Here is a 25,494-nt window from a genome sequence, read left to right as displayed (position 1 = left end):
TCAGAAGGTGGCAATTTTCTGCATTCTGCCAAACCTAACAATGCAAAACCCTGGAATGTTTTCCTTGGTTACCAAGGTAACAGAACCGCAGCATATGGAACAGAGGGCTCAAGAGCGACTTAGTGTAGCAGGCTAAAAAAAGATGTACTTGGCTGATCAATACAGCTTCGCACAGTGATTTCCAAGGGATGCTGGTTTTGGGTAGGTATGTTAAATAAAAATCACACCCTTTAATCAATGACATGTTGCACTTCCACACACTCCAGTGAAAGACACTCCCCGTGTGTAGTATATTTTCTTGGTTCCAGGTGGGAGAAAGGAGTGTTTTGTTTTAATTGCATACTGCACTGCACTGAGACATGCAGACACACATACACCCTGCCTCCTGAGATCAGGCAGACTCCTTCACTGTACTCTTTTGGTTGAAAGCATTTAGACAATCCTACCCAGACATGTATAATGTTGATGTATGTTTCAATCTGCTTGTAGTTTATTGCTGATCTTATTGAGGGTTTGAAATGTTTTAAATAGCTGTTTTAAATTTTATTGTTTTGTTCTCTTTGTAAACCAATTTGAGGCATTTTTGTTTTTTGTTTTACTAACAAGTAGCGCATAGATTTTATGAAATAAATATACTACCCGCTCCAAGAATAATATGGAGGATTTCGCTTAATTTCAGAGATTTCTCAACCTCCAGTATCGGGTCTCCATTTCAGCCCATTACACACCTATGTGCAAGCACAAGACTCTTCATCGGGCCTTAGAGCTGGAAATTAACAGAACCAATGTGAAATGGCAAGTGTCTAGCCATCACAGTTGAGAAGATGAAAACAGGTAAGTTCACAGCTTGAGTCATAACATAGTGCAGTACGTTGTCAGTTGACACACACCTTCATGTTTGGTGTTACCATAAATTGGGAAGAAGGTAGCTTGGGATCTACTGATTGGTGACTCAAAAATAGATTGGTGAGGATTTTGAGTCCCAGTTCTGGCTTTTCACTCCAGCTGCCAGCGGTGGTCCTTCTGTCCTCCAGTTGTCACCACAGGGGCTTCTGTAGAGTCATCTTGCCGAGAGAGAAGAAGCAAGCTGTGTACAGATTACTGCTTGAAATGCAGCTAGTTCTTTCTTTTTCTCAGATCGAAGAAGTATTTCCTAAAGAACAACAAGGATTGTGGCTAACGTTGTGCGTATCCCGTTTCCATACCGGGAGCATACTGGACACAGAGTAAATGGGATTATGTACACATTTACAATTGTATTTTCTATGCTGTTATAACTCTCTTCCCCCCATCCCATCCCACAATGCCTATTGTTGCAGTAAACTTATGCAAACTGCTTCATGAGGCTTGCCTGAAAAGCAATATATAGAAACCATATATAAAAGAAAGTAAATCATACAACTGAAATGGCAAAAACAAATCTTCTTTGGGGGCGGAGGACAGAATAGCCAAATGATATTTGTGCAGGAAGACAGTGCGCTCAGTTCAGCTCTGAAACTGAAAACAAATGGCTGGGTTCAGAAGTCTTTCAATCTAAGGGCATGATTTTTATACCTAGCTCCTGTTGGTGAATCTCAAGGTTCTACTGGAGAAACAAAGTAGATTCCACCATAGCTGCCAAGTTCTCCCTTTTTTTAAGGGAAATTCCCTTATGCTGAATAGGCTTCCTCGCGAGAAAAGGGAAAACTTGGCAGCTATGGATTCCACATGACTGAAATTTGTTCACCCCTTATATAAGCCCTATTCTACTTTTCAAGAGCTCCTAACTTTAAATGCACGCAAGGGTGCCAACATGAATATGGGAGCAGGGCGGGTAAGCAACTGATCGAGCAATAGGATTTAGGTGCTTAATAATATGCTTAGCTTCCACCGATCTCAATGGGATCTGGACTTGGAGAACACTTCCTGGATTTATTGTTTCTAGAGCTTAAAAATGCCACAATAATCAGACAGGAAGTATATTAGTTTCAGCAAAGTGTACTCATAATGAATTTATTGTTTTTGACTTCAGTCAACAGAAAACTGCTATTCCTGTTGCAACAAAAAAAGGGAATGCCACTGGGTTGGTAGGTTTTTATCTACAGTGCTATGAACTCAGTCCAGTGTCCCCGCTCCTTGGGAGAGGGGAGCTGCCCACAGAGGAGTCGGCAATAAGCAGAGTCTCCAATGTACAGAGCAGCATATGAGAGGGTGGGTATGATGAGATTATCCCTGAAATTCTGTTGTCAGTCAGTAGATAATTTTGGCTCGTAAGGTAAAGGTAAAGGGGCCCCTGACCATCAGGTCCAGTCGTGTCCGACTCTGGGGTTGCGGCGCTCATCTCGCTCTATAGGCCGAGGGAGCCGGCGTTTGTCCGCAGACAGCTTCCGGGTCATGTGGCCAGCATGACAAAGCTGCTTCTGGCGAACCAGAGCAGCGCACGGAAACGCCGTTTACCTTCCCGCCGGAGAGGTCCCTATTTATCTACTTGCACTTTGATGTGCTTTCAAACTGCTAGGTGGGCAGGAGCTGGGACCGAGCAACGGGAGCTCACCCCGTTGCAGGGATTCGAACCGCCGACCTTCTGATCAGCAAGCCCTAGACTCTGTGGATTAACCCACAGTGCCACCTGGGTCCCAGGTGTTTAAAATTCTAATTCCAAAATGGCACTATTGAGGACAACTAGGTCATCATGACACCTTTTTTGTCTTTAATTTGGAAGGTAAACCCACTCACAAAATAAAAACACAGACTAATAAAAACCAACCACTTTTTAATATTTCAGAAATACAGTCTATGAGAAAGGAAATAATAAATATTCAATACTAAATAATAATGGTAAGAAAGATCATTTTGCTAAGATGAAGTCAACCACACTTTGGGGGTCCTCCCCCCCAAGAAACTGTCCTTCAGTCCATCAAAAGACCTGGAGTGAAGAGCCATCGTTCAGATTTCATAAAATGCAGTACAGCCAGTTTGGTGCAGCTTAGGGTCATTATTATTTTTTTGGAATAGACACATTTTGCTTTCTTTAGTGGCAGAAGCAGCTAGCTAACAATTCACAGCATCGCCAACCTAAGAGTAATCTTCAGGCATCAGCAAGACCAACAGCTGGTAATAGACTGGGAACGGGCATCGCTGGGAAGCGCCACGGGAGTGCCTGTCAATTGCATTTGGCACTGCTGACTCTCCTCCTACACAATCCCCTCCGCTTTCGTCCAAGGAAAGTGAACTGCTTAGGAGTGCTTCCTTTTCTTTATCGCTTCTGCTTTGACAGCCAAGCTCTTTGCACATATGGTGAGAACCACAATGAGGACCCCAACCAGGAACGTCACCACCGGCCAAAGGAAACAGTGCAAAAGCACCGACTCGTCGTGTGTGCGTCGTAACAGTACGTCGTCCGGTCTGCAATAGGAAAGGCAGAATTACAGGGGGAAGGAAGCGAGAAATGCAGGACAGAAATACCAAGACACCCAGAGTAGATTTTTAAAGGGGTGAGGCCTGCAGTGGAAATTGGTAAAAATTATCTCCAGTGCTTCAACCTGCAGGACCATCCGATTAGTGGGATTCCCACCCTGTAAATAAAAGTCAATAAAAGGAAGAGGAACTACAATAAGTTCTATAAATTACCACCATGGTGCATGGCAAATATTAACTGGAAATAGAAATTCTAGAGTTTTCCACATTTGAAAATCACTCAGAGAAACATTACACAACAACTTCAGACTGCATAACATTTTCAATAAGTGCATATGTGTTGGGATATACAAAAATATTTTAATTTTCAAAAATATATTCAAACATCTTTTCTTTAAATTAAGCCAATAATGCAAGTGGAAAAAACTGTGACATACAGGATACATGGACGGCAATTATTATCTCAAATCTTGAATTATGCCATCTGAGTTGATTTATGTGTCTAACACTATTCTGGCAAATTTCATCTAACAGCTGGAGTAGACGTCTAACCTCAGAAATATATATTACACAAGAACACAACAACGGAATCTGACGTGTTCCTGTGAACATTTAGGGCGCTTCCAGACAGAATGTTTTGCAAGCCTCCAGCAGACTGAGCCCACTAGCCTTCCAGGGGCACTGCCAACCCCCCCAAAACACTCTGTGTATTTTGTCTCTTTCCCATAAATGCAATAAAGCCTTTGACAAGGTGCCCCATGATATTCTTGTAAAGAAGCTAGTAAAATGTGGGCTAGACAATGCTACCATTCAGTGGATTTGTAACTGGCTGACTGACCGAACCCAAAGGGTGCTTCATCAATGGCTCCTCTTCATCCTGGAGAGAAGTGACTAGTGGGGTGCCACAGGGTTCTGTCTTGGGCCCAGTCTTATTCAACATCTTTATCAATGACTTGGATTATGGGCTTGAGGGCATCCTGATCAAGTTTGCAGATGACACCAAATTGGGAGGGGTGGCTAATACCCCAGAGGACAGGATCACACTTCAAAATGACCTTAGCAGATTAGAGAACTGGGCCAAAGCAAACAAGATGAATTTTAACAGGGAGAAATGTAAAGTACTACACTTGGGCAAAAAATAATAATGAAAGGCACAAATACAGGATGGGTGACACCTGGCTTGAGAGCAGTACATGTGAAAAGGATTGAGGAGTCTTGGCAGACCACAAACTTAGTCAACAGTGTGATGTAGCAGCTAAGAAAGCCAATGCAGTTCTGGGCTGCATCAATAGGAGTATAGCATCTAGATCAAGGGAAGTAATAGTATGACTGTATTCTGCTCTGGTCAGACCTCATCTGGAGTACTGTGTCCAATTCTGGGCACCACAGTTCAAGAAGGATACTGACAAGCTGGAACGTGTCCAGAGGAGGACAACCAAAATGGTCAAAGGCCTGGAAACAATGCCTTATGAGGAACGGCTTAGGGAGCTGGGTATGTTTAGCCTGGAGAAGAGAAGGTTAAGGAGTGATATGATAGCCATGTTTAAATATATAAAAGGATGTCATAAAGAAGAGGGTGAAAGATTGTTTTCTGCTGCTCCAGAGAAGCGGACACAGAGCAATGGATTCAAACTACAAGAAAGAAGATTCCACCTAAACATTAGGAAGAACTTCCTGACATTAAGAGCTGTTCGACAGTGGAATTTGCTGCCAAGGAGTGTGGTGGAGTCTCCTTCTTTGGAGGTCTTTAAGCAGAGGCTTGACAGCCATCTGTCAGGAATGCTTTGATGGTGTTTCCTCCTTGGCAGGGGGTTGGACTGGATGGCCCTTGTGGTCTCTTCCAACTCTATGATTCTATGAAAGCAGGTGAGTTGGAGCTCCCATGGGATAACATTTAGACCACATCACCAATCAGTTTATACGACATATACTACATTTGCAGATATCTGCATTAGCAATAATTTCTTGGGAGTGCGGGTGTTCTGATGTGCATGTGAAGCACCCACACCTGTAAAGGTTTATCCATTCACGTCCCTGAAAGCAACAGTTCCATGAACACCTGGAACATTCAGCCAATGGGGCTGTTTCCTGTGAAGGGGCAAACTTCTCCGAGAGGAACCTCATGGGCAGTCTTGCACTCCTAGATCTCTGGGCCAGAGTGCCTTTCTGAGTCAGCAACATCTGCATGCAGCTTTGCAGGTCTCTGTTGATTGCAGCTCACTGGCCCTCTTCTTTCAGCCTGCCCCACCCCTGTAAGACTCTACTCGCTTCCTTAATTCTGTTACATAAATGAAATGCATTCAAAGACAGATTGTCTTGCACAGCATGATCTTTGCAGCATGGGGTCCCAGTTTCAATCTGGATTTGGTTGCCACTCCAAAGAGGAGAGATCAAACTAGGAGGACAAAGCAAAGCCTAACAGATGCTCTAAAGCAGAACAGTCTCGTAACAGTAAGTCGTTCCCCCTCCCCCTCCGCCAGCAAGTAATTATTCCAAGATGGATGACCCCCAGGGTGCAAACTAGTGATCCTCAGATAGTCATCGGTCTATTACATGCTTTCATTTACTGAACCCTAATCAAATATTTGTGTATAGCACTTTCTCCTGGCACAGGATAAAAGGTGCAGCTGCCAAGTCACAATGGAAAATAAACAATGAGCTTATTTCAGCACAATGGGTGAGGATATATGCACAGCCCCCAAACTGCCATGCTAATTGCTTGCAGTATTAAAAAGTGGGGCAGGGGGAGAGGCAAACTCAACACATGGCAAACACCTTTCCTTGAACAAACAGAATCTCACTCTTCAACCAAGATGCTTAGTAGGGAGTACAGTGAGACCCACACTGGTTCCCAGCCAATTACAGTAACACAGCAAAAGTTAAAGCAATTTGGGCTGTTTGGGTTTAGGGGAAAAGGTGATTGTGGGATCAGAGAGGTATACAGAGCCATGTGTGGCGTGGAGAGACTCCTCCATCTCTCGTAATATTACCGTGTTTCCCCCTTTTTAATACGTAGTCAAAAAGTAAGCCATGGCAGGGTTTTTAATCATTTGAGAAATGTAAGACATACCCCGAAAATAAGCCATACTTCCGCGATGTGCGGAGCAAGACCACTGAGCGCCCCAACCAGCTAGCGGGACCCAGCATGCTGGCTGCAACAGGAGGAGGAAGCCTGCTGGGTCGGGTCAGTGCCCGGAAGCGGTGGCTGCTGCTGCAGCGCCGATAAAGCGTGCAGCAGTGCCGCACGGAGCACCGAGGGCACAAGCCAGCAGGACCCAGCTCCTGCAATGCCGGCGATGGCAGGAGGAGGAAGCCTGCCAGGTCGGGTTGGCGCTCGGAAGTGGCGGCGGCTGCAGCGCTGACAAAGTGCGAAGCAGCGCTGCACACTCTGTGTGTGTGTGTGTGCGTCCGTCTCTTTCTCTGTGTGTGCGTGCGCGTCTCTCTCTCTCCCCGTGCGACTTTCTCTCTCTCTCCCCCTGTGTGCGCGTCTGTCTCTCTCTGTATGTTTGTGATCGCGTCTCTCTCCCCCCCCCTCCCCGACAGAGAAAAGGTGCCGCGCAGGTTCCTCTTTGGCTCATCATTCAGCTGCCCTGGCCTCCTTGCCGAGAGCTGACGCCGCTCCTCTCCCCCTCCTTCCCGCACGGAGCACCAAGGGCACGAGCGTCAGGAGGAAAGAGAGAGGGGCTCGTTGCTTGCGGAGGGAAAAGTGTGGGCTCGTTGCAGGTTTACCTCACAGCTGAGGGGGCAGCAGGGGCCAAGCACCTTCCCACCCCTCCCCAGAGCCCAGCCCGCAGGCTGTTCCCCTCAGGAAATGCGGCTCTTCCCGTCCCCGAGGAGAGCCGCCGGCCCTGGAGCGCCTCTCTGCCGCCCGAGGCTCTCGAAAGGCCGCCTCAGAAGCAGGCAGCTCCCTTACGCCATCTCCGTATCCCGCCGGCGGGGTTACTCAACCCGTTTGGCAGGACTGCCCCCGCCCCCGCCTCTTTGCAGAGTTTGTGCAGCTTGTGCGGCTCTGCCTAACTTCTTGCGCGGCAGGCAGGCGGGCGTCCTCCCATCGGCGCGGCGAGCTTTGCAGAATCGGGTGCTGCAACTCGGAAGCCGGCCAGGCGAAGCTTAGCTGCCAATCAAAAGGACAGGGGTGTACGCAAGACGTTCTCCTTAGTTGCTTGGACCAGTTTGGTGATGGTGATAATGATGCCCTTTGTTGAATCGGTAGAATTGTAGAGTTAGAAGGGACCCTCGGGGGTCATCTAGTCCAACCCCCTACAATGCAAAAATCTCAGCTAGGTCATACATGGCAGGTGGCCATCCAGCCTCTGCTTAAAAGCCTCCAAGGAAGGAGAGCCCTTGACTCAGGATGGGTAGGAGGGGAAAGGGAGAGAATAGAAGAGGCAGAAAACGGAAAGGACCATAACAAAGTGGCAGAGCACCCTGTGCTCTGTATGCATAAGGATCCCAGGTTTAACCCCCAGGTACCCCCAAGTTTGAAATCCTGGAGAGCTGCTGCCAGCCTGGTTGACAGCAATAATGGTAGAGGACACACGTAGCATTAAAAAATCCCAGTTTCAATTGCTGCAATTGCTTGCTATGTATTATGTATTGTATTTAAATAATCTCCTTATTTTCTTGTTTCATTTAATGGATGTTATGTACATCATGTTGTGCATTATGTTACAGTATTATGTTGTAAAACCTGGATAGCTCAGTTGGCTAGAGTGTGGTGCTGATAATGCGCGTGGAAGAGAGCGCTGAGCATCCTGAGCCAGTGGGACCCAGTTGTACCGGCACTTTAAAAAAAAAGAAAGAAAAAAAGACACCCCCTGAAAATAAGCCACCGTGTGTTTTTTTGAGGGAAAAAAGTTATAAGACGGTGTCTTAAAAAAGGGGAAACACGGTAGAAGCTGGGCTCATCCAAGAAAGCTGACTGTTGGAAGATTCAGGACAAAGTGAAGTACTTATTCACACAGCACATGGTTAAAACGATGAATTTGCTCCAAGATATGGTCAACAATTCAGGTGGCATTTAAAGAGGATTAGATGAATTCATGAAGGTTAAGGCTATTAATGGCTACAAGGCATGATGTCTATTGAACTACCTTCAGCCTCAGAAGCTATTTGTCTCCCATTGCTGAGGAGTTGCCGAGAAGAGCACTCTGCCCTCATGTCTTGCTTAAGGGCTTCCCATAAGTATCTGGTCCACAATGGTTAGGAACAGGTGGCTGCACTCCGGTCGCATTCACACCATACTTTTAAAGTGCTATGATACCAGCTTTGAATATTCACAACTTCTCCCAAAGAATTATGGGAGCTGTAGTTTATTAAGGGGCCTGAGAGGTCCCTGTTCTCCTCACAGAGCTACAAGACTTCAGAGTTCATGACTATTAAGCCACTCGGAGAACTGTAGTTTTGTGAGAGGAATAGGCAGTGCTATTTTTCTAGAGAAAGAGGTGCCGGAACTCAGCATGAACACCTCCCTCATTCTCTTAGAATGGCAATGGCGCCCACCTGAGAGGTGCTGCCGGAACTCAGACCCAGTGAGTTCCGGCTGAAAAAAAGCCCCAGGAATAGGGATCTCCTAGCAACTCTCAGCACCCTTAATAAACTACAGCTCCCATAATTATTTAGGAGAAGCCATGACGACATAAAGTAGTATCACAGTGCTTTAAATGTATGGTGCAGATGTGGCCTGGGCAGGTCTTGGGTTTGATCCAGCGCATTAATTCTTGGGGTCTTAAGCTAGCCCACACATTACATGTAAAATTTAAAACAGTGATGTAACATTACAGGTTGAAATATCTACCTTGCAGCACTTTGTAAACAGATTTCCTTATTAGTGAAATTTTGGAATCCCCCATCCCCAAAAAAGGTAAAAAATGCTGGTAGCAGGGTCACCAGGGACAAGTTAAATGGCTTTGTAAACTCCACATCAAGGCGGGGGGGGGGGGTGTGAGCCTGTGACACCCTCACAGGCATTTCTGGAGTCCATCAGCCCTACCCAATGGCCACAGATGGTGGGTGCTGGTGTTCAGCAAAATTTGGAGGACTACAAATTCTCTATCTGTACTCTACATTATAAAGTCGAACTCAGGGGTGGGGAGCCTTAGGACCGGGGGTGAATGTAACCCTCCAGGCCTCCAGCCATCAGGATTTTTCACCCCTATCCTGTCACACCTCACCTCTGGTCCTCCTTCATGCCCTCCTTGGGTGTTTTTGCCTAGAAGAAGAAGAAGAGTTTGGACTTGATATACCGCCTTTCACTCCCCTTAAGGAGTCTCAAAGCAGCTAACATCCTCCTTTCCCTTCCTCCCCCACAACAAACACTCTGTGAGGTGAGTGGGGCTGAGAGACTTCAGAGACGTGTGACTAGCCCAAGGTCACCCAGCAGCTGCATGTGGAGGAGTGGGGAAACGAACCCGGTTCACTAGATTATGAGTCTACCACTCTTAACCACTACACCATGCTGTCTCTCCTAGCATGGAATGCATTCTTTAACTCTGCCCATGACTCTGGCTTGGCTGGAAGAATGATGGAGAGGACTGGATGTCTGTGGAAGGTACAGAGGTGAAATTAACATTCATTGCTCTGCCCACTTTTGCCTCTGGCCCCACCCACCAGTGGCAGTAGCCTTCAGGAGGAAATGCAGCAGCTAGACTGGTGACTGGGAGTGGCCGCTGAGACCACATAACACCAGTCTTGAAATACCTACATTGGCTCCCAGTACGTTTCCGAGCACAGTTCAAAGTGTTGGTGCTGACTTTTAAAGCCCTAAACGGCCTCGGCCCGGTATACCTGAAGGAGCGTCTCCACCCCCATCGTTAAGCCCGGACACTGAGGTCCAGCGCCGAGGGCCTTCTGGCGGTTCCCTGGCTGCGAGAAGCAAAGCTACAGGGAACCAGGCAGAGGGCCTTCTCAGTAGTGGCGCCCGCCCTGTGGAACGCCTTCCCATCAGATGTCAAAGAAAAAAAACAGCTACCGGTACCAGATTTTTAGAAGACATCTGAAGGGAGCAGGAAGTTTTTAATGACTGATGTTTTGATGTATTTTTAATCTTTTGTTGGAAGCCAGCCAGATAGATGGGGTATAAATTATTATTATTATTATTATTATTATTATTATTATTATTATTATTATTTGGCCCTCAGGCTGAGAGTCCTCAGCTGTCAATGAAATAGAAAACACAAGAAATAAATGAGGCCTTCTGTTTGTTTTCCATCTGTTAAACTGCATGCCTAGCCTAGCCCTGCCTACAAGTCGAACCTTCTAAACCCCATTTCTGTCTCTAGCAAGAAAGGACATCAGTTACACTGAAGGGCTTTGTAGGGCTGTCCACTGGACAGCTGCTAATGCATTTTTAGTGATGAACTTCTTTCTCCCTTCTTTTTACAAGCTCCAGCATGATCACTAAAGGGAAACATGGCTGGAGGCAAAATGCGAAAAACACCCAAGCTTTGCCAATGCGTTTGCCAATGAAATTTAAGTTCATTAATATAAAATACAAACATTTCGAGAGAAAACAAACCCAAAGTGCCATGCAATCAATTACAGCTTTGCTGATGGTGAAAGTAATTAAGGCTGGTGCAGTGAGTCAGCACAACCTAACAGGTGCTGCTTATTGTTGGCATTCTCTTTTAGCATTGTTCCCCTCTCTGCTCCTGGTCTTTAGAGATGAGCATCTCTAAGGGCTCTTGGTGTTCACTTTTTGCCGCCCTCTTGGGGAAGTGGACTGATAAACACTGCCAAAGAAGCAGTGCACTGGGTATCGAAACAGAAACAGAATGAAACTGAAGCTAAATTACAAAGGCAGAAATCATGATGTCCAGCAGTTCTTCTGACCTAGGAATGATGGGGGTTTTTTTTGGGGGGGGGGTAAGCCTTCCTAAGTAAGTTCTGGTTTACAGGCTTCTGTTGTTGTTGAACCTAATGGATATGATTGTAGTTACTAAGCAGAATAACTTTCCACCAACTGCTGACTCCCAACTTTTCAAGTCATGCTCAAAATTCATCTCCTATTTATTGATGTAATTGTGGCAATAGACCACTGTAATGAAGTGGGCAGGGGGCTGCCATTGATGAAGGTTTGGAGGCTTCAGCTGCCAAAGAAAGGGGCAATTCAAGATACAGTGGTGCCTCGCAAGACGAATTTAATTCGTTCTGTGAGTCGATTTATTTTGCGGAAAATTCGTCTTGTGAATCCCATAGGAATGCATTGAAATATTTTTTATTTTATTTTTTTGCCCATAGGAACGCATTAGTTGAATTTCAATGCATTCCTATGGGAAACCGCGATTCGCTAGATGAATTTTTCACAAAACGAATTCGTCTTGCGAGGCAACCTCCGATCGCAAAACCCATTCGTCTAGCGAAAAATTCGTCTAGCAGGGCATTCGTCTAGCGAGGTACCACTGTAGTTGCTGCTGTTCTTCAGTGTCTGCACTGGTTTCCAGGCCAATTCAAGGTGCTGTTAATGAGATATAAAAGAGGCCAGTTTTAACCCTCTGTCTCACTGCAGCCTCATTGGATTGGTTTCCTACCTTGTTTCCTAAGCAGGGAATGTCCCGTTTGAAATAGGAGAGGATGACAGCTCCAATATTAACAAAGAGCAGCCCTCAAGGTCACCATGTCATGTTGCAAAGGAACATAGGACAGGAAAACTGCATGTAGGCTAGCTTTTAGTGAGGGGACTAATGGCTGCAAAGCCAGCCCATCAAATCCAACTTCAGCCTACAGAAAAGGGGCTGCAGTTCAAATGGACAGAGACATTCTCTCACACAGAATGGAATTTGTAATATTTATCTGTTTATATCCCATAGGAGGGATCTAACTGGGAGGGGATCCAACGGACAAAAAACCCCAAGCAAATTAAAGCACCAATTGCAGAACATCACATTCTGTTTGTTTTGGGTCAAGATGAAATATGACTCCCTTCCAAACTAACTACAGTGGTACCTCGGTTTATGAACACAATTGGTTCCGGACGTCTGTTCATAAACTGAAGCGTTCATAAACTGAAGCGAACTTTCCCATTGAAAGTAATGGAAAGTGGATTAATCCGTTCCAGACGGGTCCGTGGAGTACTCAACCTGAAGCGTACTTAACCCGAAGCATGGGTGTAATTGGTTCCAGAAGTCTGTTCATAAACTGAAGCGTTCATAAACTGAAGTGAACTTTCCCATTAAAAGTAATGGAAAGTGAATTAATCCGTTCCAGATGGGTCTGCGGCGTTCATAAACCTAAAATTCATAAACCGAGGTGTTCATAAACCGAGGTTCCACTGTAGTGAACCCTAGGCTTCAAGCAACTCCTGGATGTCCCACGTTAGCACCCCAACCCCAAGCTTCCATTTTCCACACAGAGGGATTTTTTAACCCCAGCGTGCATAAGATTCCCTTTTCTTACTGTGGTGTTTTACTCAGGATAGTGTTTGGACCGTATCCAACACTGCATCTCCTTTAGTGCGACAGACTTCTGTGCACACAAGAGAGCTGCTTCTTCCTCTCCTGGGCCTCCAGTCCCCTCACATGCTCCCAAAATCACCTCCAGAGGGTTGGGGGACCCTCAAGAACAGAGTCTAGGGGGCACATGAGAGGAGAAGAAACAGAGTCCCAATGCAACAGCAGAACGCAACCAGTGCCACACGTTAGATAACAATCCCTAAAAAAACAATTTCCTGGGAATGCTTTGTAGGCGATAAGCAGCAGCTGCATGCATCCTTAGGTCCTGGACTGACATTGCCCACCCACGCCAGTTGTTGGATCGTGCTGGACAGGAAAGATTAGAGGAGGAGGAGGAGGAGGAGGAGGAGGAGGAGGAGGAGGAGGAGGAGTTTGAACTTGATATCCTGCCTTTCACTACCCTAAGGAGTCTCAAAGCGGCTAACATTCTCCTTTCCCTTCCTCCCCCACAACAAACACTCTGTGGGATGAGTGAGGCTGAGAGACTTCAGAGAAGTGTGACTAGCCCAAGGTCACCCAGCAGCTGCATGTGGAGGAGTGGGGAAGTGAACCCGGTTCGCCAGATTACAAGTCCACCTTCTTGGAGTGACATTTATTGTTATTGTTATTATCATTATCATATCCACTAGAAGCCATGGGCTCCATGAGCTTCCTCCAGGATATGATTAGATGGGTCCCACTTCCTGTTGAACCTTGGGTGCCTTTCAAAAATCTTTCTTCTTCAGCAGGCATTTTAAGGAATATTTTTGCTTTTAAAATTGATTTCCACTGATTTCCTTCACGCACGCTTTCTATAACTTTTATGTACACTGCTTAGAAATGATTGGAATTAAGCGATCTATAACTACCTTAAATAAAGTAAGAATTAAAAATAAAATAAAATACTGGAAGCCAGCTTGTAAATTTTTAACTGAACAGTAGGGCCTATACTACAAAATATAATGATAATAATAATAATAATAATAATAATAATAATAATAATAATAATTCTAACTTCAAACGTTTATTAATTAGTGATCAGCAAGACTGTGGCCCTATTTGGGCATTCAGTTTACCCTTGTGTAAGCCAGCACACAAGTGGGAGCAGAGACATGCTGCGAAGCCCCACCCCCTTCAGCACATCACATTTCACACCATTTACATACTCCTTGAGTATGAGAGGTTGGAAGTGGAGAGCCGGCTCTTGCCTCGTGAAGAACCTAATTTTTCCAGGGTTTTCTAAACCGCCGGAGGAACTCCATGAGCAGAAGATGCTGCCGCATCAGATCTCTGGCCTCAGACGTACAGAAGTCTGCAAACGGGGAACTCAGCTATTTTAGTTTAAAAAAACAAAACATGCAGGTGGTGCTGTGGAGTTCCATTTTCACTCACCCGATTTCTCATACAAAGTTTGCAATGCGTTTAACTGAAACACTTCTTTGATGCGTTGTCTAGAACCAGCCCTGGACCCTGACAGCAGATGAGCCAAGATACTCACCTGAGGTGTTGATTAAAATAGCACGTAAAAGGCTGAGAGCCAACTTCATCTTCCCAGTAAACCTGCCAGAGCTTTACATTTTCAGTGTTCTTCTGGTTTTCTCTTTTGCAGGGAGGGATATACGAACACTGTTGAAATAAATGGCACGAAGATGGCATCATTTTCGCATGCAACAAGCAAAGACTTCCAATTCTCTTTGGACATCCCTCAACAGTTTTTATAATTAAAACGAAAGCATATGTTTCAAGACTGGGCAAAAGGACAAGCAGGAGGTTTAACTGAATACTGTTGCTGTTTAACCATTGTTACTTAATGCTCAATGGCCTGACTCAAAGTGGGCGGGTCCACCATGCATGTCCCTCACCTCTAATTTTAGACAAGTTACATAAAAGGAATGCATGCATAACAGAATAAATCTGTCGTTCTGCACGTTTAAAACACAGAGGATTAGTTGATGTTTTATCTCTCATCAAAATCTATGACTTTGAAACTGGAAATAAAAAAATACAGATATATGTGTGTACAAAATCCTTATGCAGTGTTATAATTTAGTGATGAAGTTAGCCACTGGCACACAACAGGCATGGAGGTATTACTCGATTCAGAGACAAGCGAAGAAGATTAAGGTGCAATGAAGTGCAAGGAGATTAAAGCTCCCACCCACCTCGGTTTATCATGAGGATGGTGTTTAGTTCATTGCTAACCATAAATATTAAGAATATCTTGGCTGCTGCTGTTGCTGCCTCTTCCAGAGCACCAGAAATAATAGCTAAGTGAATTATGGGTAGCACAGGCTACACGTCAAAAACAGAATTTAGAGATCTGTCCACATAGAGGTGGATCCTTACCAGACCAGGGAGAGTGAGACTGAAGTTTCTGAGCACAAACATTATAAACCATACTCTTTTCCAAGCAGGCAGCTGGTTAGAACTCCACCTGTTCTCCAGGCCTAGTGCTTGGTGCTCTCCATCTTTATACATATAGTACCAACAATGTGTTTCAAAGGAATGAATATTCATCAACATGGGCGCAGATTCCCACCGCAGGCACTCAAGTTCACCTGAAGACCCCTAGACCAAATCCATCTAGCCTACCATGTCTAGTTTGACATTCCATGGCCTCAGGCAGATGCCTTTCCCAGCTAGAAACCACATATACTTACCGTGTTTCTCATATTATAAGACATGTCTTATATTTATTTTTTCCTCAAAAAAACACACTATGGCTTATTTTCAAGGGATGTCTTATTTTTTTCCTCCTCCTCCTGCCGCGGCCGGCATTGCTGCTGCACCTATCACTATGTCTTATTTTCGGGGTATGGCTTATATTCCTTGAATGCTTAAAAATCCTGCTATGGCTTATTTTATGGGTATGTCTTAAAATATGAGAAACAGGGTATTAGCTGCAGGTGGTGGCAATTGAACTTGCAACCTCCTTCACGCAGAGCACAAGCTCTGATGATGATGATTTATGGCCCTCGTCCCTCACCCACATCCTTTCCTCGCCCCCAGGCTCTAACAAGCAACCTGCAGCTTGCCAGAGACAGACAGACAGGTCCTGAACTGGGTCTTTGTTAATGTAATCAGTGGCAAGAAAGGCATAAGGGTTAAAAACACAGTTACTCTTGTCCCAGGTCTCTTAAGTTGTCAGTCTCCAGCATGGATTAAAACTATAGACTGCTATTTAAGGAAACAGAGGAAGGCCTCAATGATGTAATTTAATTAATTCATCTTCAAAACAAGATCCACAAAGCAGATGGGCTGAGGCTGTTTTAAGCCAACAGAATATATAGAGTTATAAATATAGATGGATAGATACGGTTATATTTTAGGCTTTACTCCACCTCACCTGGCCTAATCCTTTAAGAACCAAAACAAGTTGAGGGCTGCATCAAGGTATTCTGATTTCCTCCAAGATGAAAACTGTTATGGATCCAGCAGTCACACTCTTGGGAGAGAGAGTTTTGTTCCTTCACATTTGCGGCACTTGCTAGTGCAGGAATAGACTTACTGGGTATTATGAATCTAAATCAGACTGTGATACTATAGAAACTGGAAAAAAATATTTTTACAGCTCCATGAAGTGTTTGGGTAAGATTTCAAATGGCAGCTAATTTGGTTTTGTTGTGTAGGAAGTACTCATGAGACTAAAGTACACATTCTGCCCCTCCCCTAAGCTATTGGTTTAGCAGATGGCAGATAACCCTACTGAGAAGTAAAACAGGAGAGGGGCAGAATACTCATCTTTTAACATGGGGGGGGGGGGAGGAATGCACCAACAATCAACTTATTCATTGTAGTTTTTTTCTTTGAATAATTACAACGCATCTAGTTGCACAACATACAATACATCCTCAATGGCATGTCTAGGGAAACATGATGCTGATTCACAGGTTCATAACTTGACTTCCGTGCGCAAATGTGTCGCCACAGATCTAAGAGCACGGATTGAGCTTTTGTGTCACCCAATCCCAGTGTCAACCTCAAAGAAAATACTTTTCAATGGAGCCTGCTCCATCAGAGGCAGGTCCTCAAGTGTCAAACGATGGCAAATGAAGTGGTGAATGATCAAATAATGTGCATGTATGCCTAACAAGCTAGCTAGGTGATAGGAATGATCACCTTCCTTATATATCTAACTTCAAGAAAGAAGATTCCACCTAAACATTAGGAAGAACTTCCTGACAGTAAGAGCTGTTCGGCAGTGGAATTTGCTACCAAGGAGTGTGGTGGAGTCTCCTTCTTTGGAGGTCTTTAAGCAGAGGCTTGACAGGCATATGTCAAGAATGCTTTGATGGTGTTTCCTGCTTGGTAGGGGGTTGGACTGGATGGCCCTTGTGGTCTCTTCCAACTCTATGATTCTATGATTCTATTCTATATCGGGAAAGTGATATCCATTTTCCATCCAGAGGGCATTTGCCCCATGTTGTTTATAGTGGTAAATAAGCCAGCCAGGATAAGCAAATCTTGTATTCTAATCTATATTTCATCCATTTTTCCATGGGTTCCTCTGATGAATTCTTACAAGAATCCTTAACTGCCTTAGCCAGAACTTTCTTAGCCACTTTGCCCTGACCCTCAAACCAGCCAAGGTGTGTTGATTATGTGTAATTAGTCATTGTAGACGTGAGAGGACACAAGTTCTACAACAATTCCCTGGAAGACATCAACAGGATTTGGATTTTAGTTTTAATGGAGAGATCTACTCAAGCTGGCCCGAAATGGGTGTATCAGATATACAGCAGAAGGACTGATCGAGTAGAATCACGTCATTACAAAACAAAGTGTGCACCTTATCCTGATTGTTCACTTTTGTAAGCCATCCTGGATTTTATTTTACTAGAAGAAGGATATAAATGATTTAAATAGATCTCTTGCAGACAAGTGGTTAAACAACAGGAAGTGCAGAGACATTGAACTGTCAGTTTTCACAACAGAGAGAAGTAAGCACTGAGATCAGATCCCCAAGGATCTGTATTAGAACTGGCACTATTTAACTTGACATACATTATCTGGGGTGAGCATGACCTCAGAAGTCATTGGTGAGGGACTTGGCAAGGCACTATGTCAAAAGCTTTTTTGGAAATCCAAAGAAATAGTGTTTACCAAATCACCTCAATCCTCATACAAAAGGTGTGGAGTGGGGGGCTGAACTGACCAAAGATTGGTCTTATTTAGTTGCAAATCAATATGGTTTGATTCTTGCAGCCACTAGCTGGTATACATTCTTGTTCAGGAAATGCATGATTTACATGGATTCATCCCAATACCTTTTATGCTTTTAAAGTTTTGAAAAATACCCGTAGGAACTCACTATTGTTATGCCACTAAACAGCTCTTTTAAAGTCTCTGCTGACTTATCACCCCACAAATGTTACTATCCCGTTCAAAAGAGTCTTGATTGTGTGACGTATGAGGACTTTTGGATATGGTTGGGAGGGTTTTTTTAGGGATCTGTAAAATAATCAAAATGTATCTCCTCTATGCAATTATTCTAGCGTTTGTTTAGTTAAAATTATGCCCAAAGAATTTACTTACCTAAACAAATATACCCTCTATTATGTACTTAAAGGTAAAGGTAAAGGGACCCCTGACCATTAGGTCTAGTCGTGACCGACTCTGGGGTTACGCGCTCATCTCGCATTATTGGCCGAGGGAGCCGGCGTATAGCTTCCAGGTCATGTGGCCAGCATGACAAAGCCGATTCTGGCGAACCAGAGCAGCACATGGAAACGCCGTTTACCTGCCCGCTGTAGTGATTCCTATTTATCTACTTGCATTTTGACGTGCTTTCGAACTGCTAGGTTGGCAGGAGCTGGGACCAAGCAACGGGAGCTCACCCCGTCACAGGGATTCGAACCGCCAACCTTCTGATCAGCAAGCCCTAGGCTCAGTGGTTTAACCACAGCACCACCTGGGTCCCTGTACTTAGTCTCATCCAATTAATTAAAAACACCGCAAACCAAAAGGGTGAACATTTCTACAAGCGTATTAGAAACATCCAGTAGTCCATGCTAAAAAGATGTTTTCAAGTTCATACATACGACATACTCACTCTTGGCTATTCAAAGTATTGCAGTCCATTTCCGAGCCTCTTTGATACTATTCTGTACATTTGAGGATCAACTCACACAACATCTGGAGGGCCAAATTTCTCCAAACCTGCAGTATATCTGGGCCTTAGCCCAAAGGGGCTCATGTTAAATGGTAATCATGGGCCCCAATTGTGACTGCCTTTTATATATTTTTTACTTAATTATGAACAAGTTCTTAACGGGACAGTGGATTCCTTTGCCCTTAAGCTGTCTCTTACAACTTTTAACACTGACATATGTCTTTACTAGTATAATTCGGAACCTTTGCATTCCTTTGTTTTGATGTCAACATCAAAGCAGGACTGCTAAGCAGATAAAAATTAGGTTATCTCAAGGTGCTTAAACACCTGCAGCATATAAGAATGAAACTCTACAGATCATCAAAAGGACAATGATTCACAAGGTTTTCAGGATTGCTTAAAAAATAATAATACTTGAACTGTTCTATGCAGCTAGGACTTAAACCCCTAATACCCTGCAATGTTTTCATAAGCTGGAAACGCCAGGGCAGCCCTAAGTATAGAAGTGAGTGTGTAATCATAGGACAGCTGCACTAAAAGTAACAGCAACAAAAGATGTCAGAATCACAGAATTGCAGAGTTGGGAGGGACCACGAGGGTCATCTAGTCCAACCACCTGCAATGCAGGAATCTTTTGCTCAACATGGGGCTTGAACCCATGACACTGAGATCAAGAGTCGTCTTGATTTACTGAGAAAGGCAACCCTGCTCTGTACTCCATTAAATTTGAAACTAGCTAAAGCACAGCACACAAAACACAACAGAGACAGGTCCTCTCTGTATTACAACTAATACTCAAGGTCTTGGAGCTTCCCAGTGCCTTACTCAGCTAACAAAACAGACAAAGCTAGACTGTGTATGTTATATTTCTGCTGATTATTGTCATGGCCGCTTTTAATTTAATTTACCAATTTATTGTAATCTTTGGGGTGACTTTATTTATCATTCACTGATATTTTGTTGACAATCATTTTGTTACATTATAAGCAAATCAAATCCTTGAATTTCCTTAATTGTTCCTTTTTGGTCGCATTCTGAATTGTTATAGAATGGCAATGTATTTTGGGGTTGTATATTTTGACATTTCTATGGGTTATAAACTGCCTTGGGTACAATAATATAGAAAGGCATGAGAAAGTTAAAAAATGAAATGGAATGAAAAAGAAATTGGGAAAATTGGAATATCTCTGGCAGAAAAGCATGCAGCTGTGTCTAGGGACAAACAAAGTTGAAATGGGTTCATAAACCAGGATGACAAGAAGGTCCCTAGCTTTCACTTTCCAGGTGATCAGCCACCTTTTATATTCCTCAATTATACAATATTTTACTGTGTTCCTTCTTTGAACTCCTGCTTCTCTCTCTCTCCCTGCCTGCGACTCCACCCCAAATTCCTCTTGCCTCTCATAGCTAATGCACACACACATGAATAACTTCAGTAAAGTTTTAATCTTGGTTGCATATAGTTAGTCTCAATTTCTTCCTTTAGCCTAACATTTTGTTGCTTGATGATTAAGCCCCAAAAAGTAGCTCTTCAGGAGTTTCGGGACAAACAGTAAGCAACCCTCACAACACACCTGTGAGTTAATTAAAAGCTACTGCGGCCACAGAACAGGCCAGAAGAGCCTGAAAGACAGCACACTAATAAAATTGCCATCCAGGTCTGGGGAAGATGTTCAAAGTCGTGGACTCCCAAATTTGGCTGTATACTCCCAACGCATCCCCCTAGAGCACAGCATGAATAAGCAGTCAATGAGAAGGGTCTCTTGTGTTCTCACAAGTTAGTCCTATTCTGTACTGAATCCTTTTCGGAGCTGTTTTAGGTAGCACTTATTTCTTTAAAAAAAAACCTGCAGATATACCCAGACCTCACATTACCCACAGCCTCATGTGCATTGGGACTGGGCGTGAAGGCAACACTCTTTCTATAAGGACCGATATAGGTACATTATCGTGGGATGCAGGTAGGCCCGGGGGCCGGATGCGGCCCAATTGCCTTCTAAATCCGGCCCGTGGATGGTCCGGACATCAGCATGTTTTTACATGAGTAAAATGTGTTCTTTTATTTAAAATGCATCTCTGGGTTATTTGTGGGGCATAGGAATTCATTCATATTTTTTTTCAAAATATAGTCCGGGTCCCCACAAGGTCTGAGGGACAGTGGACCGGCTCCCTGCTGAAAAAGTTTGCTGACCCCTGGTCTAAACCACTAAGCCTCTTGGGCTTGCCGATGGGAAGGTCGTCGGTTCAAATCCCCGTGACGAAAGCATGTCAAAGTGCAAGTAGATAAATAGGTACCACTGCAGCGAGAAGGCAAACAGCCTTCCCATGCACTCTGTTTCTGTCACGGTGTTCTGTTGCACCAGAAGCGGTTTAGTCATGCTGGCCACATGACCCGGAAAGCTCTCGGTGGACAAACACCGGCTCCCTCGGCCTGAAAGTGAGATGAGCGCCGCAACCCCATAGTTGCCTTTGACTGGACTTAACCATCCAAGGGTCCTTTACCTTTTATCTGTATGTACATTAGCCCTAACAACGAAAGCAGATTCTGAGACAAAGCCTAGCGAGTTGTGGCTCAAGTTCTATCCACAAAAAGGAAGACCGGAAAATACTATGTGACATGTCTTCACTAGCCCAGAAAGAGGAATATGAGAAATCCATGTCAAATAATTCATCTACTGGCCACCAGGAACCTGTAAGGCTTCCCATTTGCGCTGCTGATACTGGAGGCCAAACAGAGAAGGGATGAGGCAAGTGGCAATGGAGGGAAAAAACTTTTCTCTTCTGATATCCCACAGCTTCTCTAAAGGAATAATCACTGCCAGGCCTTTCAGTACTTTTCATGATTAACCTGGTCCATCTCTGCTGCCTTCTTAGTCCTCTGAGTTTCAGTTTCAAGTTTCTTCACTTTTCCAATGTCAACTTCTGCTTTTACAGCACTACTCTGATCTTGGAGGCTGTTTCAACATGGGTCATATTTTATTATCATATAAGCTGCCTTAAGAATTCTAGGTGTGGGGTGCAACAGTTATCCATGCTCTGGGCAACCTCCTGGTTAGGCTACTGCAATGACCAAGGTGGAAAATGCACACAAGTGAGAACACTGCACTGCATCTTTAAAAGCTTAACATGAGTCGACAGCGTGATGCAGCAGCAAAAGACACGAAGGCTGCATCAACAGAAGTAGAGTGTCCCAATCAAGGGAAGACATAGTACCACTCTATTCTGCCTTGGTCAGAGCACACCTGGAGTCCTGTGTCCAGTTCTGGGCACCACTATCTAAGAAGGATGTTGACATGTGCAAAGGAGGGCAATGGCACACGCAGCCTTCTGGATCCCATCAATGGTAACAAGTTACTCAGCCTTGTAAATAAGCCCACAAAAGTTACTAGCTTGGGAGGGGGAGAAAAGAAAAGCCTCCCTCTGCTGCAGCCAGCCAGCATGGAAATGCAAACCAAGTAGTCTTCTAGCAAGTAGACTTGCAGAGGAGGAACAGAACAATCCATTCCTCTTCTACTAACCTGTCCAGTTTCCATGCTTGTCATGAAGAAAAGGACTTTCCCTCCTTCACGGCTAGCATGGAAACCAAGTGGACTGGGTGGAAAGATCCATCTTGCTCTCTCCGCCTTGCTCACTCGCCTGCATGGGATTCCTGATCACCAATGGCTACCAGGCAAGTTGTTAATTATAAGATTACATTTTTCTTGATCCTGGAAAGGAGATTTATATACAGATGTAGGCATGGCTAATATGGATGGTGATGTGCACACTGTGGTGCAGATTTGAGCCTCCTTAAAAAAGGGTGGGTGTGTCTTCTGCCTGCAACTAGAGTGGGATTAGGCAGCATTGACTCTCATTGATTTTGATGCAAGTTGTCCAAATACGTATGTTTAGGATTATAGCCTTTATTCAACAACACACAAAATCTCGTCCATACTCCTTTCACCTGTAGTAAAGCAAGTAAATTGGAAAATTCCACTTTAATTGCTTTCTTTTTCTGATCCTGGATCATCATGACCTATCATAGCAGCCATCCTGAAAACCTAATACTTCACAAAGCAATCGGAGTTAGTGCTTTATCCCTTTTAAACAGCAGCCAGGCATGCAGGCACGCAGGCACACTTGAATTAATAGCAATGCTCAGAAGACACCTTCCACCAAGAAATGCTGTCTATTTCCAAAGTAAATACTATGGTGTCTCTAATTTTGTTTAAAGGCATTAATTCTCACTGTAGCACAAATACACATTTTATTAACGTTCAGTTAATTAAAACAATAGTTTGTCCATTTTTGGTTTTGTATTCCAAGCAGGAGGAGGGGGGGGGGACTGGACGGGATATCTATGGGTCACTTGCTTCCCAAATCTTGTATTGTTGTTAGAAACTCAAGGCTTTTGCAAGTGAGTGCCCATGAACTGAGAACTTAAGGGGGGGGAGCTTGCTCATGGGTGATAATGACCACCAACCCTGATGGCTATTTTATACCTCCATTGTTGGAGGTGGTTTGATCTAAAAACCCTCCCCTACACTACACCCTTGCCAATTCTGCCCCTCCAGCCTTGCTGCTCCATTTCCCCCTCTCCTTTGGTTTCCCACTTGCCTTCTTCATCTTGCATATCCAATTGGGAAAGAAGCAAAATTTGGTTGCCGTGCAACCAAAGAACGCAACCTCTGTTGCATCCACGTTGTGCCTTCTTTGTTTCCCCCCCCTCAACCAAGAAGATGCTTCTTTTTCTCTACCTCCACCCTTATTAGCAACAAACAAAACAAAAACACAGTGGCAACGGCTTTGAAGGGTACAATGCACCTGAACAGAGTGAGAAACACGCAGAGGAGTAAAACAGCTCTGCTAGAATCCAGACAATAACAACACGTAAAATGAAGATCAGCTATCCTTGAGCAAGCAATGGAATGAGAATTCTACAGAAGCATGGCAGGCTGATGAAAATACATACCGTACATGGTGGGGAACTTCAGGCCTGGGGGCTGAACATGTCCTGCCAGGCCTCTCTATCTGGTCATCAGAATCCACCCCTCGCCCCTCCCCCTTCACTGTTCCAGCTTTGCACTCTGAGTGCTTTTACCCATCTGACATTGTTAGAAACTCAGATATATAAGCAAGGTGCCAAATGGCACCTTTAACCTAGTTTATGGTCGCCACAACATAATGTCTATTAGCCAGAGGGTTGGACTAGATGGCCCTTGGGATCAGTTCCAACGCTGCAGCTGTATGATTCTGTGATCTCAACCACATTGCTTGACTGTAGCTTGGCTCCTACAGCAACTCATTTGTCCCAGTATGCAAGAAGGAGAAACCCACACTGGGGAAATGGAAGGGGTATTAACTATGGACTAAAGCAGAGGTTTTTTAAACTGCAGTCACCAACCTGTCACCCAGAAATCTCTACGCGGTCACAATTGGACCTGTGCCAGTAGCAAAATGTGTCTGGCGCCTGCCTAGTTTCAAACGCTGGTCTGGACTGTGTCCGTGAACTCTGATAAGGCCTTTTTCTTGCCCAGGTAGAGGATAGAGGGGGCAGGTGAGTGTGTGGGTAGAAGCTACCCTACTGCAGAAAGGTAACATTTACGTGCATTGCTCCACCAACTTCTGCCCCCGGCCCTACTTAACTACTGGCATGCGGTCCTTGGCATGTTTGTGGCCCATGGGCTGAAAACTTACATATGCTCCTCTAAGGTGTGATGATCTGAAATGTTCCAGGCTGTAAAAACAAGAGAGGCCGAGCTCTGCCAATAGAAAAAGGTTCAAAGCGGTCTTCGACTTTTGACGACAAATACATCTTCAAGGCCTACTGGTAAATGGGAGGCCTCTGTGAGGCAAGGGAAGTTAGACACAGAGTAGCTTGACTAGAGTTTACCGGTAAACAAAAGTTTTACAAGCCATTTATTCTCTCAGAATCCACTAGCTCTGAAGTCATCCTTTCCCGATACAAGAAACACTAACTCATGGGCAATGAGAAGCTCAGCTAGTTGCAGGTCCCCTTTACCCAGTTTCATGAGTCTTGAACATAAATTCTGAAGCATCAAAGTAGGGAGCTATAGAAACAACAGATATTGGGGAAAACTAAGCCTCGATTGTGCTTCCTATTCTACTTGGAGATGCCTCCAAGTTCCAGTTAATGACCATTGTTTTTCACTCTCTTATTTCCACAGTTTATTTATTGAAATCATTTTGTCCCCTTTCTTCTCATCTCTTTGTCCATTTCAGTTCACCAGGCTTCCCCTCAGGTGTGTGTTGGAAGAGCACATGCTGAGCAGTGTTCAGCAACTCCCCAACCCTCGGCCTCGAGACGGCCAGCACCCCTCAGCTTGGCCCATTCTATCAACTTGCTGCTGATCTTAAACCCATTTGCACCTGAAGTTAAAAAGGCAGAGTGGTAACCCTGTTTAAAAAGTAGAGCTCACTTTTTAAAAGTGACATACAAGCAACATAAGAATAGCCGTGCTGGGTCAAACTAAAGATCCATCTACTCCAGCAAGCTGGTTCTCAAAGTATCCAATCAGATACCTCGATTGGGGGAAGGAAGTGAGTTGGCAGTCTCTC

General features: G+C 44.5%; 1 protein-coding gene across 1 annotated transcript in view; it reads right to left on the bottom strand.

The window, feature by feature from the left end:
• Positions 1-2,735: 2,735 nt before the first annotated feature.
• Positions 2,736-25,494, bottom strand: part of KCNMB4 (potassium calcium-activated channel subfamily M regulatory beta subunit 4) — a 28,712-nt gene continuing 5,953 nt past the window's right edge. The window contains exons 2-3 of the mRNA XM_035128030.3: positions 14,323-14,450; positions 2,736-3,384 (exon numbers count right to left, since the gene is read on the bottom strand). Coding sequence (XP_034983921.1) covers positions 3,216-3,384; positions 14,323-14,450 — 297 coding nt within the window. The 3' untranslated portion in view covers positions 2,736-3,215. The remainder of the gene's footprint in view (positions 3,385-14,322; positions 14,451-25,494) is intronic.

Source organism: Zootoca vivipara, chromosome 9, assembly GCF_965207765.1.
Source record: "Zootoca vivipara chromosome 9, rZooViv2.hap1.1, whole genome shotgun sequence".
NCBI classification, from domain to species: Eukaryota; Metazoa; Chordata; class Lepidosauria; order Squamata; family Lacertidae; genus Zootoca; species Zootoca vivipara.
The sequence above is the reverse complement of the archived record's forward strand: the minus strand, read 5'-3'. Positions and strand labels throughout refer to the sequence as shown.